At 45.2% G+C, this 19,705-nt stretch overlaps 1 protein-coding gene across 2 annotated transcripts in view; it reads right to left on the bottom strand.

Moving 5' to 3' along the window:
* TBC1D23 (TBC1 domain family member 23) overlaps window positions 1-16,744 on the bottom strand; it is a 118,572-nt gene extending 101,828 nt beyond the window's left edge. For both annotated transcript variants that reach the window (XM_077480199.1, XM_077480200.1), the window contains exon 1: window positions 16,580-16,744. In XM_077480199.1, the coding sequence (XP_077336325.1) occupies window positions 16,580-16,683 (104 nt within the window). In that variant the 5' untranslated portion in view covers window positions 16,684-16,744. The remainder of the gene's footprint in view (window positions 1-16,579) is intronic.
* Window positions 16,745-19,705: the final 2,961 nt, after the last annotated feature.

Raw genomic sequence — 19,705 nt, 5'->3', positions numbered from 1 at the left:
TTATACAATATTACTATACAGCCAACATCTAAGGCTGATGTCAAACTTGCAAATTTTTTTACACTGCAATGTAGCATATAACAAGTTCTATCAGACTGCAAAAGTATGCACACCACCACCTTCGGTAGTATGAACTGGCCACACCAAAGACACATTTGCAATGTGGGGGCAGTGGGAATGCACTGGAATAGCCACCCAATGCAGTCCCTAAGTACCTGTGGTGAGTGGACCCTCAGTGTGGCTGTAGTTTTTAAATTGTTAAACAAACAAGGAGGTGAAAAAAAGGCAGCGGGGGTACACTGAAAAAACTTAAATCATTCCCTGTAAAACCAGGTGGAAAAGGATTTGTCTTCTCTGAGATTTAAAAGGTGCGTTAAGGTCTTCCATATTATTGATCTCATTAACTATCGTGAACCACATCCCTATATAGAGTGGGCTCCTGCTAGCTACCACATTAGTGGAATACACAATCTCACTGCATTTATAAGATGAATGGAGAGACCGAGAGGTAGATCTTATTTATTACAGTTGTGATTCTGTACCACTTTGTCAGAATTTTACATCTGATTTTTCTGGACTCTACTGGAATGGATGATTTATGTGAAAATTCTCTTTTTTCCTGGGTAAAAGCACATCCCAAATCTCTTTCCTATTTCAAAAGGAATGGAGTGTAAAATCTTCCTCAGAAGCAGTGAGTAAAAATTGGCAGCTGCACAATGAGTTTTGAAAGCTGTTGGACCCTTACTTAACACCTCCCAAGGATCAAAAGTGGAAAGAAAATGGTCCAATCTGCATTGCTTGCTAAAGCTTTAATGGGGGTTCTGTCAAGTTTCTGAAATCTGAGCGCGAGAGCCAGTTCCCTGGCCCCAGACAAGTCCCTGAAGCAGAGCCAAGTGGCGAGTAGAAGAGGTTTAACCACATACGAACCAGCCGCCGCAGTTATACTGCGGCAACATGGCTCCGCTGCGCGGATCGCCATCATGGTACGTCAGTACCATTGACGGCCACTAGGGGGTGAGTGTGCGCCATAACACACCCCCCCCCCCCCCCCCGAGCCGATGCGAGTGCCCGGTGGTCTCGATCACCGCCAGGCTTCCGCGATCGCTCGGGGCACATGGAGAACCCGGAACTGTGTGTGTAAACAAACAGCTTCCGGTTCTCTGAGGGGAGAACTGACAGATCCTCTGTCAATACAGAGGATCTGTTAGTTTCCCTGCACAGTCCACATCCCCCTTCAGTTAGAACACTTTCTAGGACACACGTTAACCCCTTCACTGCCCCCTAGTGTTAACCCCTTCACTGCCAGTGAAATTTTTACAGTAATCAATGCATTTTTAATTGCACTGATCGCTGTATTATTGCAAATGGTCCCAAAAATGTATCAAAAAATGTAAAAAAAAAAAAAAAGTGTCTGCCATAACGTCGCAGTCATGATAAATAAAAATCTCTGATCGTCGCCATTGCTAGTAAAAAAAATTGTATTCCCCTATTTTGTAGATGCTATAACTTTTGCGCAAACCAATCAATATAAGCTTATTGCGACCAACACACACTGGCTGCATCACAGGGGGGCAACACACACTGGCTGCATCACAGGGGGGCAACACACACTGGCTGCATCACAGGGGGGCAACACACACTGGCTGCATCACAGGGGGGCAACACACACTGGCTGCATCACAGGGGGGCAACACACACTGGCTGCATCACAGGGGGGCAACACACACTGGCTGCATCACAGGGGGGCAACACTGGCTGCATCACAGGGGGGCAACACTGGCTGCATCACAGGGGGGCAACACTGGCTGCATCACAGGGGGGCAACACTGGCTGCATCACAGGGGGGCAACACTGGCTGCATCACAGGGGGGCAACACTGGCTGCATCACAGGGGGCAACACTGGCTGCATCACAGGGGGCAACACTGGCTGCACTTATCTCTTTTATCAGGTCGCCAGTCTCTGACCACCTCCTGTACCGTGTCGCCAGCCTCTGACCACCTCCTGTACCGTGTCGCCAGCCTCTGACCACCTCCTGTACCGTGTCCCCAGCCTCTGACCACCTCCTGTACCGTGTCCCCAGCCTCTGACCACCTCCTGTACCGTGTCCCCAGCCTCTGACCACCTCCTGTACCATGTCCCCAGTCTGACCATCTCCTGTATAAAAATATTTTTTGAAAATAGTCATTTTCGGTATCGGTGCTGTTTCGGTATCGGTTTCGGTTTTCGGCCTAGTGTATTTTTCATTTTCGTATCGGTTTCGGCACCAAAAAAACCATTCGGTGCATCCCTACATTACATTTTGTAATTGGAGAGGGCCGAGTATATGTCCAACTAATTTATGAGATTTGGGATAGAAATCTCTGGGTTTGTCAATGAGAACAGAATGTCTTCAACATACGCCAAGACTTTATAGCGATGTTTGGTGGTCTCAAATGCCCTCAATATACTTTGGTTCACTCTGATGAGTTACATGAGTGCGTCTAATATTAAGATGAAAATAGGAGGGGGATAGGGGGCATCACCATTGTTTTCTGTTTGATAGAGGCTTCACACCTGCCTCTTGGCTAGGACCAGAGAAAATGTTTTATCCCTTGCCGGCCATGTACTGCACAATGGTCACTTTCAATTCCCCTCTCTACTTTCTTGCCCCACTTTTATTTATAGACTTTTGTTTGTAATTTTTTTGTTTGTACATATGTGACTGGTAGGGTGTAGGTCCTCAGGCCTGTCCTGAAAATCTTGGGAGAGGGTGGACATGGCCTTCAGGCTTAGTGTGTGCACTTTTTTTGGTATCGGGTGGAGTTTTTGGGAGTGTGTTCACACACACCACGGGCTGTATATAAAAAAAAAAAAAAAAAAAAAAAAGCATGTGCATCCCTGTGGGAAAACATGCCTTGCAAAGGTTTAAGGTATTGTATGCCCTGTGTGAATGAGGCCTGAACAACATTCTGAGAACATTCATGATGATTTCACTTATAAAATTGAAATAAAACACCTGTCACTAATAGTTAAGAGGTTGCAAAGGCAGAAGGTTTTTTTCCGAATTCATTCTATGCATTAAGATAACAAAACTTTCTGTCTGTAGCAGCTGCCACAGCACCCCCTAATACATACCTGAGCGCCCTCTCTGTCCAGCGATGTCCACAAATCCCTAGGCCAGGCATGTCCAAAGTCCGGCCCGCGGGCCAATCGCGGCCCGCAGTCCGGTTTTGAACGGCCCGCCTGGTGTGCTGCGGGATCAGGGCTGTCAAATGAGCCGATCCCCGGCACTGTGTGAAGCTCCGTCGGCTTCAAAAGTGAAAGTAAAGTGCAGAGGAGTGTGCTGTGCTCTCTGCTTCCCCCTACAGTGCAGTACCCGGCTGAATGAGGAAATGGAATGGAAAGGTACTGTACTACAAGCTAGATTCGTTTTAAAAAGGCTTCATTTATGTGTATGTGTGTGTGTGTGTGTGCATGTGTGTGTGTGTGTGTGCATGTGTGTCTGTATGTGTGCATGTGTGTCTGTATGTATATGTGTGCATGTGTGTCTGTATGTATGTGTGTGCATGTGTGTCTGTATGTATGTGTGTGCATGTGTGTCTGTATGTATGTATGTGCATGTGTGTCTGTATGTATGTGCATGTGTGTCTGTATGTATGTGCATGTGTGTCTGTATGTATGTGCATGTGTGTCTGTATGTATGTGCATGTGTGTCTGTATGTATGTGCATGTGTGTCTGTATGTATGTGCATGTGTGTCTGTATGTATGTGCATGTGTGTCTGTATGTGTGTGTGCATGTCTGTCTGTATGTGTGTGTGTGCATGTCTGTCTGTATGTGTGTGTGTGCATGTCTGTATGTATGTATGTGTGTGCATGTTTGTATGCATGTGTGTGCATGTGTGTCTGTATGTATGTATGTATGTATGTGTGTGTGTGCATGTGTATCTGTATGTATGTGTGTCTGTATGTATGTGTGTCTGTGCATGTGTGTGCATGTCTGTATGTATGTGTGTGCATGTGTGTCTATATGTGTGTGCATGTCTGTCTGTATGTATGTGTGTGTGTGTGTGTGTGTGTATGTGTGTCTGTATGTGCATGTGTGTCTGTGTGTGTGCGCATGTGTGTGTGTGTCTGTGCATGTATGATTGCATGTGTGTGTCTGTGCATGTATGATTGCATGTGTGTGTGTGTCCATGTATGTCTGTATGTATGTATGCGTATGTGCATGTGTGTCTGTATGTATGTGCGTGTATGTCTGTCTGTATGTGTGTGCATGTATGTGTGTCTGTATGTGTGTCTGTATGTATCTGTGTGCATGTATGTATGTGTGTGTGTGTGTGTGTGTGTGTGTATGTATGTCTGTATGTATGTATGTGCCTGTATGTATGTATGTATGTATGTACGTGTGTGCATGTGTCTGTATGTGTGTGTGTGCATGTGTCTGTATGTATGTAAGTATATGCATGTGTCTGTATGTGTGTATGTCTGTGTGTATGTGTATGCATGTGTGTTACTTTTAATCCAGACCCCCCCCCCATTCTTGTACCATCAGAACTGCTTTTGTGGTGCTTGTGTGTGTGATAGCAGCCAGGATTGCTGCTCCTCTGAAAAGCAATCCATATACAGATCGCTTTTTAGAGGCATTTGAAAGGTGGTAAAGAGGCATTATGTTGCCTCCTCACCACCTGTTTTAAGCCCGTAAATGTAGCATCACTATACCGCAACTGTGCAGTCCACACATTTGCGGGGTAGTTGCAGTGCAGGCCCATTCACCCTGAGCATACCTCCAGCTGCAGCCACAGCATGTGTACACCCCCAGCTGCTCCCTCTGCAGCTAAAGGGGGAGAAGTTGGGGGTGGTAAAAACAGCTCAACCATGTAGTTTTACTGCCCCTCCAATAAGCCCTTGGCTCACATCTGCATGGCTGCATGCTGTGTGTAGGGCAGCCCATGCATTTCAATGGGCTTCCATACCCACAAAAATGCAGGGAAAGAAGTCCCAGAGCTTTTTTTTTTTTTTAATTGCGCTGCACCAAAAGCACCCCATGTTTCCAATGTGTGGGGTACCATTAAGACTTAACGGTACCCCTAAAGAACAGAGCATGCGTCTGTGTGTCGGGCAAACGAGCGCGACAAAGGCACGAGAATTCTTGTTGGGCCAGGTATGAGTGCTCGAATGACCGAATTTTAATGGTTCAAAGAATGTCAGGCAAAATGGTCGGCCCTCACACATGTTCACTTCATCGAATCTGGCCCTCTTTGAAAAAAGTTTGGACACCCGTGGCCTAAGTGATTTATCAGTTAATAATAGCACCACAACTAGACTACTAAAAATTGCCTGAATAGCTCAGGCCTTACAATGTTACATCAAGGCAGAAAACAGGTTTCTGACCACTATAAATCGATGAGGAGGAGGAAGAGGGGGGAGTCACTGCTGAAACACATTATAGGAAATGGCCAGTTTGTCTCCGGAACCCACCGAAATGGGATGTATTATATGACAGGCTCAAAACTGTTTATTGTGCCAAAAGGTGTATTAGAAGGCAGCACATGGAAAGAGCTAATCATTGCATACATGTAACTTTTTTAGTGCAGTCTTCTGTTCCCGTTATTAAAAATGCAATACATATTCCTTAGCAGCGGGGGGGGGGGGGGGGGGGTTAAAGGATGTGACCAACAAAAATATGACTGGAGGTTTTCCTTCAGCCATTGACAAGGCTTCCTTTCATATATTTAAAAAAAAAAAAAAAAAAAAAAAAAAAGGTTTTGCATCATTTCCTGATAATCATGATGTTTCATTTGTTAAAAGGATCTAGCACAATACATATGAAGAATATAGCTGTAGGGTGTACGTGATGAACAATTCATTGACAGGAACACACCTGTTCTCTGAATTAGTGCCTTAGCCCAATATGGAGAAGATTCATCAAAAATGAACTGCCTAAAAAAGGTATAGAGAACCCCTTCTAAATTATGCATGCAATCGCTGCATAGGACAAATTAAAGTACATTTTAGCATACAATTTAGAGAAACCAGAAAATATGGATATCAAGTAATGGCAAAATTATTAAAAAGGGAAGGAGAAAACTCCAACTGTAGATTTTTTTAAAGCCCTGGCTTCTGGGATTTATCTAGTCCTTAAAAGGGTTGTAAAGCCTCAGGGTCTTTCACCTTAATGCATTAAGATGAAAAACCTTCCGTGCTGCAGCAGCCCCCCCAGAGCCCCCCCCCCTTTTACTTTCCTGAACCTGATCTTTGCAGCCACGTAAACGAGCAAAGCAGCTCCAGCTGCTGTCTCAAGTCCTCATTGGATAGATTGATAGCAGTGGGAGTCATTGACTTCTGCTGCTGTCAATGAAATCCAGTGACATGGGAGCCGGGGGGCGGAGCAGAGTCCTGCTGTCTGTGTCAATGGATGTAGCACGCCACGAGTGTCCCATGGAATGCAGCTCTCCGTGAGGGCACTGGAGAAGAGGAGGAGCCAGAAGCGCCGCTGAGGGACCCCATAAAAGGAGGATCTGGCTGCTCTGTGCAAAACCCTGCAAAAAGTATAACATGTTTTTTTTTTTTTTTTTTTTAAAACAAACCTTTGCGATCACTTTAACCACTTCAATACCTGGCTTATTCTGGCAATTCACTCCTACATGTAAAAATAATTTTTTTTTGGCTAGAAAATTACTCAGAACCCCTAAACATTATAATTTTTTTTTTTTAGCAGACACCATGGGGAATAAAATGGCAGTCATTGCAACTTTTTATCTTGCGGCATTTACGCAATAATTTTTCAAACAAATTTATTGGGGAAAATAATGATTTCATGAATTAAAAAAACAGTAAAGTTAGCCCAATTTTTTTGTATAATGTGAAAGATGATGTTAAGCCAAGTAAATAGATACCGAACATGTCACGTTTTAAAATTGCACACACTCATGAAATGGCGCCAAACTTCAGTACTTAAAAATCTCCATAGGCGACGCTTTAACTATTCAGGTTACCAGTTTAGAGTTAGAGGAGGTCTAGTGCTAGAATTGTTGCACACGCTCTAACGCACATAGCGATACCTCACATGTATGGGTTGAATGGTGTTTTCATATGTGGGCGAAACTTGCGTGTGCGTTCGCTTATGAGTGCGAGCTACTGGGGACAGGGGTTTAAATGTTTTTTTTTTCTTTTTGATCACTTTTATTCCTATTAGAATGAATGTAAACTCTTGCAATAGGAATCTATGTGACAGGTCCTCTTTATGGAGACATGCAGGGTCAATAAGACCCCACATCTCTCCTCCAGGCTGGAAAGCATGAGAATGTGAAAAAAAATTCACTGATCTCATGCCGACAGCCGTGATCGCGGCTTTGTTTACATCCAGGAACCTCCGACGGCCATAGAGATGACTGGTGACCATCTGGTCACCATAAATCTCAATCGTCATTATCCGGCGCGGGCCGATTATTTCTTCAGGTCCCCGATGGCACAGGAGTGCCCGGAGAAGCAGCGGATGGTGGCGGGGGGGACGTCGCCTATAAGAACGATCAAGTGGCAGAACTGCTGCTATGATCGTTCTTATGGTGCACAGAATCGCCGACTGGAAAGAAGCTGCAGGCATCAGATATCCCCGCACAAAGGACATCATTTGACTATGTGCGCTAGGGAAGTGGTTAAAGAGGATCTTCAGTCAGTTCTGCAAAAATCAAGACATGGTAACTGTGGGCAGCCAGCTGTGACTCCTTGTGGCTTCAAAGCCAGCTTTCCAAAGCACATATGTCAACTGCGCTTTGTGAATGGCCCTGCGGCCTTCTGGGAGCTGTAGCATATCCAAGGTTGCGGGCAAGAGTGGGTGCAGAGGACATGGGGGAGAAGTTCCACCAGTATGACAATCTGACTGGAAGGGGGGAGCAGCTCCCACCCCACAAAAAATGTATTCCAAATATAGCAGAGGAGGAGGGGGAGGAGCAGAAGTTCCAATTTAAAGCAGATCTAGGCCCTAGCCTAAGGTATCCCTCCGCCACCACCATTTTAATTCAACCAGCGGGTTGAATGAAAAAAAAAAAAAACAATAACTAGATTCTATCATCAACACACTTTATGTGGCTGGGGGAATCCTCCCCGCTGGGCTATTGTATTGACAGCAGAGAAACTTCCCCGCTGTCAGAATACACTGATCAGAGCTGCGAGCTATAGTCAGTTGATCTGTTTTAAAGCCTAAGTGCAACCAAAATCAACAACAGAAAAATCTGCAAAAGGAACATAACTTACAATCAGTAGGATATGTCTCGTGTTGATTCCTCTTCTGTTGTAGTAATCCTCCTCTGGCCTGCCACCCAACACCATCTTCCCGTGCAGCAAGGTTAACAGAACTAAGAGGCTGTCGGAGCCTCTCATCAAGACAGGCTGACTGTACTTGCCGTTTCCACCCAGCCTTCCCATTCACAGAAGCCATACTACAGCTTGAATGAAACATGATGAAGAATGGAGGACAGGCAGATCAATGATAGCTCTCTGACACCTACATTCATACATCCTTTTTGATTCACAGACGCTGTAGTATGGTTTATATGAATGGAGCCACTGGGCAGATAGGGTGTTGCATCATCAAGCTGTCTTCATGGGATCCTGTGACAGTCCCTTAGTTGTATAAGATTAAGGTGGTGGTGAGGGGGGGGGGGGGGTTATGTGAGCAAGGATGGATGGGTGTGTTGGTGGAGTGATGGGGACAGGCAGGACGAAGAAGATTACTCCTAACAGAAAAGGCATCAGTACAAGGGACACATCCTGACTGTTATATCCCTTGTGCGGAACTTTACCTGCACACAAATCAGGACAGAGGAAAGGCAGGGGCTACATAAAGTGTAGAATAGGGCTTAAAATCAGTCTTAACCACTTAAGCCCCGAACCATTTGGCTGGCCAAAGACCAGAGCACTTTTTGCGATTCGGCACTACTTCGCTTTAACTGACAATTGCGCGGTCGTGCGACGTGGCCTCCAAACAAAATTGACGTCCTTTTTTTCCCCACAAATAGAGCTTTCTTTTGGTGGCATTTGATCACCTCTGCGGTTTTTATTTCTTGTGCAATAAACAAAAAAATAGCGCCAATTTTGAAGAAAAAAGCATTATTTTTTACTTTTTGCTATAATAAATATCCCCAAAAAATATATATAATGTTTTTTTTCCCTCAGTTTAGGCCAATATGTATTCTTCTACATATTTTTGGTAAAAATCACAATAAGCGTTTGATTGGTTTGCGCAAAAGTTATAGCGTCTACAAAATAGGGGATCATTTTATGGCTTTTTTTTTTTAACTAGTAAGGGCGGCGATCAGCGATTTTTATCGTGACTGCGCATTATGGCGGACACTTTTGGAGCTATTTTAGGACCATTCACATTTATACAGCGATCTGTGCAATTAAAAATACACCGATTACTGTGTAAATGTGACTGGCAGGGAAGGGGTTAACCACTAGGTGGCACTGTAGGGGTTAAGTGTGTCCTAGGGAGTGATTCTAACTGTGGGGGACTGTGTGTGAAATTACACTGATCACCGCTCCCGATTACAGGGAGCTGTGATTAGTGTCATTAGGCATAATGGGGAAATGCTTCTGTACATTAGCATTTCCCCGTTCTTACTCACTGTGAGACGATCGTGGGTACGGCGCTACCGGCAGGCGGGCGCACGCCCGCAAGCTGCCCCTTAAAAGGTCAATGTACAGGTACGTTAATCTGCCGGTACGTGCCTTCCTGCCGCAGTATATCTGCGTGAGGTGGTCGGGAAGCGGTTAAAGAGAAACCCGTCAGAAATACAGAAGCCGTCACTGCAGACTTGTTATTTGAAGGTGAATATTCAGGGCTGTCACCTTTATTTTAGTTTTAGAAGGACGTCAGAAGGGAGAATCACTATCATCTTTACATCTCTCAAGGGCTGATACAGTGATTTCTTCAAAAGGACTTCCCTGGACCCTACATCTGTCCTAGACTTTATGGATGAACCTCATACTACCTGTTGGAGATTAAATATTTTACAGCAAAATTAGTGAGTTCCACATTGAAAGATTTAGAATGAAACTAAACCGATCGGTTGGTTTCCCAAAATAGTTACAATAACTGCCACAGTTGCTTGTGCTCCTAAAGGGTATGTAAACCCACCATTTCATATTCATATGTGGCTGCTGTACCATGTACTTGTATGAAAAGCTATGCTGTTCTCTTTGTATTGCTTCCTTTGTGTGAAATCTCCGGTGTTCCTGCCAGGCCCACAGGCATGAGAGCACAGCGTGGTCACTGGGAAGTTCAGTGTGCTACAGTTTCTCCTCCCCCAGCTCTTATGCAGCTGAGAGCACAGGCAATGTAATCACTTATAAAATATAAATTAAATAAAATATATATTACAAAAAAAAAAAAAAAAAGGTATTACATTTCTTTTTTATATTGAATGGGTGGTTTTTACAAAGTGAGGGTTCACATATACTTTAAAGTTAAACTAAAAAGGCAAAACTTTTTTTTGTTTTTGATAGAGTAGAGAGCGATTAGAACGTTTGTCATTTTTTATTGCTGTCTGTGCCCCGTTAAGAAAATTTGCCCTCTTTATTTGTTCTGTTTACCATTATCATTGAAAGTTAAAGTAAAAGAAAAAAAATCACAAATTTTGGGGTTGTCCCCAGAAAAGTAACAGAGGGGACATCTCCCAATGGGGACAATAGTTCTGGTGAATTCCCTTAATTTACAGGGATTGCCTCTCACTTCCTGTTTGGATATGGGACAGGAAGTGAGGGGAAATCTATATAATGGGACACAGATGGCGAAACAAAAATCTAACAGGGGTTATAGCCCTCCTTTACTCTATCCAAAATGAAGGGGAAAAAAAGTTTTGCCTAAAGTTCTACTTTAATTGAACTGTCAAACCATAAAAATGGCCGGTGTCATAATGATCCCATGTTCAGCACCATAGCAACTGTAAAACCGAGGCAAAGATGGGGGCTCCTTGGCTGCAAAAGATAAACTCCACTTGTATTAAAATAATCTTTCCAGTGAACATCTTAGCAATAATTGTGAAGAACCTTTGACCTGTAACTAGGTGAGATGGCTAACCCTGCCCTGAATGGCATGACTTTCCCCACACCTTCCTGACAATCTGTTAACACCCGCAGTGTCTGGATACAATTCAAATGCTCCCAGGAATGCTGACTAAACAACTCTACACGGAATCTACACTTGGCAGTAGGGCTGTAACTAATGTGGCCAGCCAATAAAAGCCAGAGAACAAAGCAAAGTTTTAAAGGATTTTCTTGATGTCAGACAAATTTTATTTTTTTTAAGAAAAAAAATAAAAAATAAATAAAAAATAAAAAATAAAAAGGGAAAAGTGAAAAGTAGAGTGTGAATAAAAACAAACACACACACATAAAATACCATATGTATAAATGAGCAACATTCTTTAAGTGGCTAGGTACCAGGACAGACATTCCTGTCATGTCATAAAGTCCTTTTAAAATCACTCCAGAGTGGGAAATAATCTATGAATAAACTGCAGTTATCAGTAACATACACAGAATTGTACATAATGTGATCAGTTGAGTCTACACAAACCACTAGTCATGTGAGCTCTGTACAAAAGCAGAACGTGATGTATCTTCTTTGGCAGGCCCTTTTCTAAACACTGACAAGTACATAGTCAGAAAATGAAACACACGTAAAACTATACATCTGTTGCACTGCATAGGCAAAATGTTGCCGGCAGCATTCAACATGTGGCATCTACTCACTTTTATTGCTTTTCACATAAGACCTTGCTGTCTGGGAGAGCACCAACAACCGCAGAGTCATTTCCCAAACACAGGAACTGCATGCTCTTCTGTATCTGAGCTGGTAGGAACCCAGCATAAATATATAGATATGGATGCTCCCACTGCTGACTAAAGCCTAGGAAAGGGCCGGAACCAGACAATGTTTGATCCATGTGTACAGCTGCCTAGTCCCCCTGTTGGAATACAGTGGGGAGATTTACTAAAACTGGTGCACTCAGAATCTGGCAACACTCACTCACTGTACTTTATCAATGGAGAAGCAGCAACAACTACAGAACACCCCCCCCTCTCGCCTCTAAAAGATGATTAATTGGGAAGGGGTTTTCTGTATCCTGCCGAGATTGATGGGGGCATTGTAACTGATAAAAGTGCAGGACAGGAACATATTTTCTCACAAGAGTTGTCAGGATCAACAGGTATTGTTTTTCACATATTAAACAGATATTCTCTTACAAAATGCTTTCAATGGTCTATTTTACAGACCAATCGCAGTTAAGAGTTTATTGTTAGGGTTTACATGCACTACTACTTTAGTCACTCACCTGGAGAAAGCACACAGATTAGGAGCTCTGACTTCCTTGATCTATGTACCTGACACAGCCAAGAAACTAGCAATCTTAGATGGCAGTTAGCAATGCTCTTTTTTTAGTACGGGTTTCATATATGATCTGAGATTGCTAACTCTGTCCTTCCTTTACTAGTTACTTTTGAGTCACTGAGCTGGAACAAACAAGACTCTTGCTCTGGTGACAAAATAGTTAGCAAAGGAAATAAAAGGATGACAGTCTCAGAACATGAATTTTCAAAACAGGTTAACAGTGGCACCAATGAAATTCCACCATGCAAGACCTGACTGCACATGTGACAGAAAAGAATTTACAGTGTTTTTATTGCACAGAGGAACTAAAACTACACTTCCAAAAAAAATTCAATATCTCTCACCAAAGCATTGTATCTTATACTTTGCCAATTTACATCTCCCTTATAATGTCCATACATCATCAAGCAAGTCTCTACCCATCGCCTTCACCGCATCAGCCTCTCTCTACCCACCGCCTTCACCGCATCAGCCTCTCTCTACCCACCGCCTTCACCGCATCAGCCTCTCTCTACCCACCGCCTTCACTGCACCAGCCTCTCTCTCTCTACCCATCACCTGCACTGCATCACACCTGCCTTACCATCTATAAACGACACTGCATTACACTGGCCTTGCTCTCTACCCCTTCTCCACAACATCCCAATGGACCTACTCTTCATCATCATCAACTTCACTGAATCACACTGCCCTTGATATCTATCATTTCCTGTGTACAACATGGTTCCATTTAGTTCTCTACCTTGACAAGGCAACGTCCTACACAAATATCTCACACTTTGCTCAATTCTTCACATTGGCATCATTGCTTACCACCTTCACTGTCCTGTGAATTACCAATGTCTACACTCTTACTGCCCTTCCAATCTATGATTTTTTATTTATCCTACCTTAAACTAGCCCCTCTCTTCCTTCAATGATCTCTTCTAGAATCACACCCTGCCTCACATTAATGTGACTTATGTGCCTTCCAGCCCTACTCACTTCAGACTAGAATCTCTGTCTCTGCCATTTACCACATGGTATAATCCTTCCCCTCAGCAGTATTATGTTACAGCATAGTCTGCCAGCCAGTGGAGAGACCATGGTGTGACATGGTTCACAGCATGAAGCTGGATGTTACCTATACTGAAATCTCCTCGGAGTCACCACCTGCAACTGTTTCTTCCTCTCTGTCACCTACTGCTGTCATCTCTTCATCTGCCTTGTGACCCACTGCTCCTGCATCTTCCTTGGTGTCACCCACCAATTCACTTTCTTCTTTGGTATCATGGCAAATCAGCTCCCATCTCACTTTTATAGCAGAAATAAACCCAACGTTTTAACAGTTTCTTAAAAGTTACATTCATGGAATGAAATCTATCACAAGTTCACAGCGACTTGTTTTCACAACCAAACTGTCAAGAAATCAATAAGCTGATGTCATAATTGATCACATGTGCAGCATCATGAGGCTAAGATGGCACCTCTCTTTGCTGTAACGTATAGGAGGGTTAAAGTCCACTTTAATATCTGTTACTCTAACCCACGTATGTCAAACACTCCCATCTCTTCCTTTGGGTCTTAGTGTAAATGTGCCATCTTGTTCTCAGTATCACCCCCCACTGCTGCCTCTCTCTGGGCATTGCCACCTGCACTCGCCTCTTCCCCACTGCCCCCATCTTTTCCTCAGTGTCATGGTCACACTCCAGTCTCTACCTCTGCTACCATCTTCTTCCTCAGTGTCCCCAACAGCTTCATAGCATCACCCCCCGCCCATACCTAATATTTATAATTTCCTATCATTTGTTCCATATCAAGTGTGCCCCCCCCCCTCTAATCGGTGTCCAGCACAAGCTTTGAGGTTAGCCCCAGTCCTTCCACTTTGGTTGCCCCCCCATTCCATCTTCAGTGGTCCCCTGTACTTACTCAGGTCCTAGTGCCACGTTAAAAAGTGCAGTTTTTTTAAGACATTCTGAAACACAAAAAAAAAAAAAGCACATGGCACTCGTGGTGCCATTCATTGTTAGTGGCACCCCAACGTGGCAAGCACACGCACATTTTTCCATGCGTCAAAAAATGTGCAAGGCTTAAATCCCAACATGTTACATGAGCTACTTCGGCACATTTGTCATATGTAGGGGAGTCCATAGAAATGAATAGGCTGTCCTATGCTTGTAGCTCAAAAACATGCATTCACTCACGAAAGCCAGGTGTGAACCTAGCCTCAGTGATCCCTCTCATTCCTCACTGGACCCCGGTCCTTAAAGTGGTTGTAAACCCTTACAAACCACTTTGACCTACAGGTAAGCCTAGATTAAGGACCTGTAGGTCCAAGAAATATCTCCTAAACCTATACGGTTTAGGAGATATTTGCCCAAATACAGGCACCTCTGCCTACGGTGCATTTGCCGTAGACAGTGGCGCACAGGCGCACTGAGCGCAGCATTTCCAACCACGGAGCTGCCGCGCGTGTCGGCTCCCGTGCGCATGCGCGGGAGTGACGTCATCATGGCTTCGCCGAATGACAGCGGCACAGCGGCGCAGCTGCGAGACCCCACGAGAAGATGGACGCGCCAGACTACAGGGGACAGCAGTGACTTCGCTGGCTCCTGTGTCAGGCAAGTGACACATAATGGACTACTATGCGATGCATAGTAGTCCATTATGCTTTACCTTTGCAGGGAATGAAAGAGGAAGTAAACCCATCAGGGTTTACTTCCTCTTTAAGTTGCCCACTCTCCTTCCCCAGTTGTCCCCTCTCTTTTTTTCATTGGCCCCATGTTCTTCCTTAGTTGCCTCCTCTCTTCCCTCACTGGCCCATGTTCTTCTTTGGTTGCCTCCTCTCCTCCCTCACTGGCCCCCTGTTCTGCCTAAGCTGCCCCCACTCCTTTGTTCCGCTGCCCTCCTGTTCTTACTCGATTGCCCCTGGTCCTTCTTTGGTTTCCTCCTGTCCTCCCCTCACTGGCCCCCTGTTCTTCCTCATTTGCCTCTGTTCTGTTGAGAAGTGCCCCCGATGAAATAGTGTCCGGTATGTACTGTGCATGCACCGTATGGAATAGCACAACAGCTGATTTGCCGATCAGCTGGGCTGACATAACCAGGGCACATGCACACATCGTAGGAGGTATCTCTTGATGGGAAATACCATTTCACAGGCACAATTTAAACCTATACAAACAGCGGGGGAGACCGTAGTTCTTAGATTGTGCATCGCTGCTGCTGGAGGGTAGCTAGTGGCTGTGTTGAAGAGCTGGTTTTGTCTGTGCTGCAAGCCGCCCTTTCACACAGGCAAAACCGGCCGTTCAACACAGACAAAACCAGACCATCAGCACACTGTAAAGCCGCCCCACAGTGAGGCACAATGTGAGAACTAAGTTCTCCCCCCGCTGTTTGTATAGGTTTCAATTCTGCCCGTGAAATGGTATCTACCATAGAGAGATACCTCCTATGATGTGCGCTTGCGTCCTGGTCACGTCACTTCAGCTAATTGGCAAATCAGCTAAAGTGCGGCTCCATCCTGCGCGGGCACTATTTGATGGGGGGCACTTCTCAACAGAACACCTCCTCTCCTCCCTCACTGGCCCCCTGTTCTTCCTAAGTTGCCCCCTCTCCTTTTTCACTGCCCTTCTGTTCTTACTCGATTGCCCCTGGTTCTTCTTTGGTTGCCTCCTCTCCTCCCTCACTGGCCCTCCCGTTTGTCCTCAGTTGCCCCCTGTTCTTTTTCACTTGCCCCCTGTTCTTCTTTGGTTGCCTCCTCTCCTCGCTCACTGGCCCCATATTCTTCCTAAGTTGCCCCATCTCCTTTTTCACTGGCCCTCTTTCCTTCAGTTGCTCCTTCTCCTTCCTCACTGGCCCCACATTCTTCCTAAGCTGCCCCCTCTCCTTTTTCACTGGCCTCCTGTTCTTCTTTGGTTGCCTCCTGTCCTTCCTCACTGGCCCCCTGTTCTACCTCAGTTGCCCCCTCTCTTTCTTCATTAACCCCCTCCCTCGCTGGCCCCCATTCCTCTTCCGATGAGCCAGTTCTCCTTTTTTGTTGACACTCTTCCCTCACTGGCCCTCTGTCCTTTCTCACTGCACCCCACTTTTTCCTCCGTTGCCCCCTCACTGGCCCCTGTTTCACCTCGGTGCCTCCTCAGTATATCCGGGTCTCCTGTCCCTCTCCCCGCCCCGTATGTTGTGGTGAAATGTCCCGCACCCCAATTTCCTAGCAGCCCGTCTTACCAGGAGTCAGCCTCCTCCTCCTCTTCCTCCTCCTCTCCGGCTCCCGGGGAGGAAAGCGGCGGAGACGGAGAAGACAAGGGAGAAGCTTCATCCGTCTCAGCCATCTTCTCTGTTGACGTTCCACGTCACTCAGCCGTAAAGCGAGGACGAGAGCCGGGCCTGACACATGCTGTGCTAGGAAGGCTGTACCTCTTTTCTATTGCTACAGCGCCCTCTCGTGCACAGAGCGGTCACCTTCACTGTCGGCCAGACATCAGTGTGCCAGTCTAATGACGTAAATGATGCCAAGTGCTTGAAATTAGATCTGCAGCTGAAGACAACATTCTATCACCGATTTCTTACAAGAATAAAAAAAAAGAATAATATTAATACACAATAAAAAAAAATCTGACAGGGCTTATAACCGTCCCCTATTCTAGCAAAAATGGATAAAAAAAAGTTATGCCTACTTGAAATCAAAGAATGGCAGATTGGGATCAGGAATAAGCCCCATTCACAGCTCAATGTTTTGTTCCCAAAGCGTGACAGCGCTCATGATAAAGAATCCCATTATTTTATTGGACCATTTCACACCCAAGCACTGTGTCATCTGTCGCACGAAGCTCAAAAAAGCACGTTTTTGGCGCTATGGATTTTAAAATGCTAGCCTGAGAAATGCGTGAAGAATGTGCTTTTAGAGGCCCCCTTTTTTAAAGTCTATGGACAAAAAAACATGCAATTCTGCTTCTTTACAAGTCCGACACGCAAATGCAAAGAAAAGGAAAGTTTTCAAATTGCTTGCCTACACTGAGTGTAAATGGGGGCCAAGAGCTTGTTTGCACTTGCAGTTGCAGCAGGAATTGTACTCTCTGTATTGCTAGGGTACTGCCCACCGGGTGGGACCTATTCAAGTGAATGGGGGCTGTGCTGCAACTGCCCTGCGACTGTTCACAATGTGCTAAGGGGTTACAACAGGCTGTGGGGATACAACACCTCCTCATCATCGGACAAATGCTGTCTGAGAAGCGATCAGAATGCGGATCGCTCTTTGTAGAGCAAGCAAGCGATCTCTGATTGGTTGTTACCTGTACAAAGATTCCTTTGCTGCTGACAGCACCCTATCCCTTGAGAAAAAGAAAGATGCCGCTTCAGGTGAGTAAATCCAGGTGAATGAATTGAATGCGCGGGGCTCCGCTCACGGGTGCACGCCTCGGCTTGCCAGCTGTGTGATATTTATGTGATAAGAAATGGCTGCACACCGAAATACCGAAAGTCCATTTATTGCATCATCCCAATAAAATGCATGACACACACTACAGGAACAGTATCCAATACAGAGGTTGACGCGTTTCACACAGGTACATTGTGCTTACTCATAATCTCTATCCCATGAAGGTCCTGGGTTGCATCTATTATATATTGTACATTGTGACAGACCCATCTAGGACAGGGGTTTTTGGAGGGCACTATGCCTTCTACCCACTGATTATGGTTCATATATGGGGTCGGGATTTTGTCTGCTTCTCCCAATCAGAGCATGGAAGCTGGGTCCAGAAACCCTTCGACTAACTGAGAGTGTCTACCGGGATTATGCAGCCAGGAAGTCCCCAGAACAGTTATGCGTCTGCGGGGACATTGTGACCGACAGACCATGCAGATGCACCTTCATAAGCTGGGAATGTGGAACTCTTCTTGGGCATATTTCATATCTTGCCCTGGGGGGGGGGGGGGGGGGGTCCTTGAGAGCTGCATAATGCAGCATTTGCCAATTTTTCCATGGCTACTACCAACTTTATGTTATTAAAGTGGATGTAAAGCCTAAACATTTTTTACCTTAAGGCTGGTTTCACACAGATGTTCTGTTTTTTGTTCAGTTCAGTCACTTTTTTTTTGTAAAAAAAACAAAACGGATACGGATGTCAATTATTATTTTTTTTTAAATATCTTTTTATTGGTTTAAACAAAACATAGACATTTAAACATACATTGGTCTTACATGGCAACATTGTAAGCCCCGTATGGTTATGTCTTACATAAATAACAGGCATATACCCAGTAATGTGATTATTGTTCATCAACAGAGAGTCCTGGGTCACCGGGTACTATCATTAACCTTTATGTATGTTTGCACAACATCAGATATACTTGGCATGCATAGTTGGTACTCATGTGGGAGCTGTTAGGAGCAGGTACTCCTAGGCAACCTCAGAAGCAGAGGAGGGATCTGCCAGCCATTTGGACCATATTTTGTCATACTTGTTGGGACAGCCTCTATTGGCGTAAGTGTCTTTGTAGAGAGGTAGGCTATTATTGATAAGTTGTTTCCACAGAGAGGGGGGGGGGGGTTGGTTTGCGCCAGCTGAGGGCTATTTCTTTGCGGGCATAGAACAGCAGGAGTCCCACGAGCGTGCGACCCGCTGCTGTGGGGATTAGTTGCTCAACCAGGCCTAATATGCAAATTGCCATTGTCGGTTGAACTGGCACTGAGGTAACCTGCGTAATAAAGGCCACGGATGTCAATTTTTACATCCATTTTCATATCTGCTGACATCCATTTCCCCCCCCCCCCCAAAAAAAGTGACTGAACTGAACTTCAAACACTATATATAGCTGGTTGCTAATGAGGGGACAAGGAAGCCTTAACAACCGATGAGCCAACAGCTGTCATTCCGCTGACAGCTGAATGTAAAAAAAAAGCATGGCCCCCCCCCCCCCAGGTCCACACCAGGCCCTATCACAAGGGCAGGGTCTCCAAATAAAGTTATCGGGTAGCCACCCCCATGGCTATATAACAGGCTCCAGACAGCAGACGGCAACACAACGGAGGAAGACGGCAACAGAAGAACATCGGCTTTTGATTTTTTTTAGCGGTAACTGGCATCAAAGAAGAAGACAGCGGCAGGAGGAGAAGGCACGAGAGACGGCAGGAGGCGGTGGCGAGAAGAGATGGTGACGGGAAGAGACAGTGGTGGAGAGGACGGCACTGGGAGAAGGCAGAGCTATTAATAAAAAAAAGCCTCTTCAAAAACCGCCTTTAGTTTTTGTTTACATTTGACTGCCTTATTGGTGAATGGGTAGAGGTAGTATGTACCCATTCATATGGGGGGGCCCGGAATCTGGGGGCCCCCAGATTCCGATAAGCACCCT

The sequence above is a fragment of the Lithobates pipiens genome, unplaced genomic scaffold (genome assembly GCF_037356315.1).
Source record: "Lithobates pipiens isolate NorthernLeopardFrog02 unplaced genomic scaffold, aLitPip1_a1.2 Scaffold_16, whole genome shotgun sequence".
NCBI classification, from domain to species: domain Eukaryota; kingdom Metazoa; phylum Chordata; class Amphibia; order Anura; family Ranidae; genus Lithobates; species Lithobates pipiens.
The sequence above is the reverse complement of the archived record's forward strand: the minus strand, read 5'-3'. Positions and strand labels throughout refer to the sequence as shown.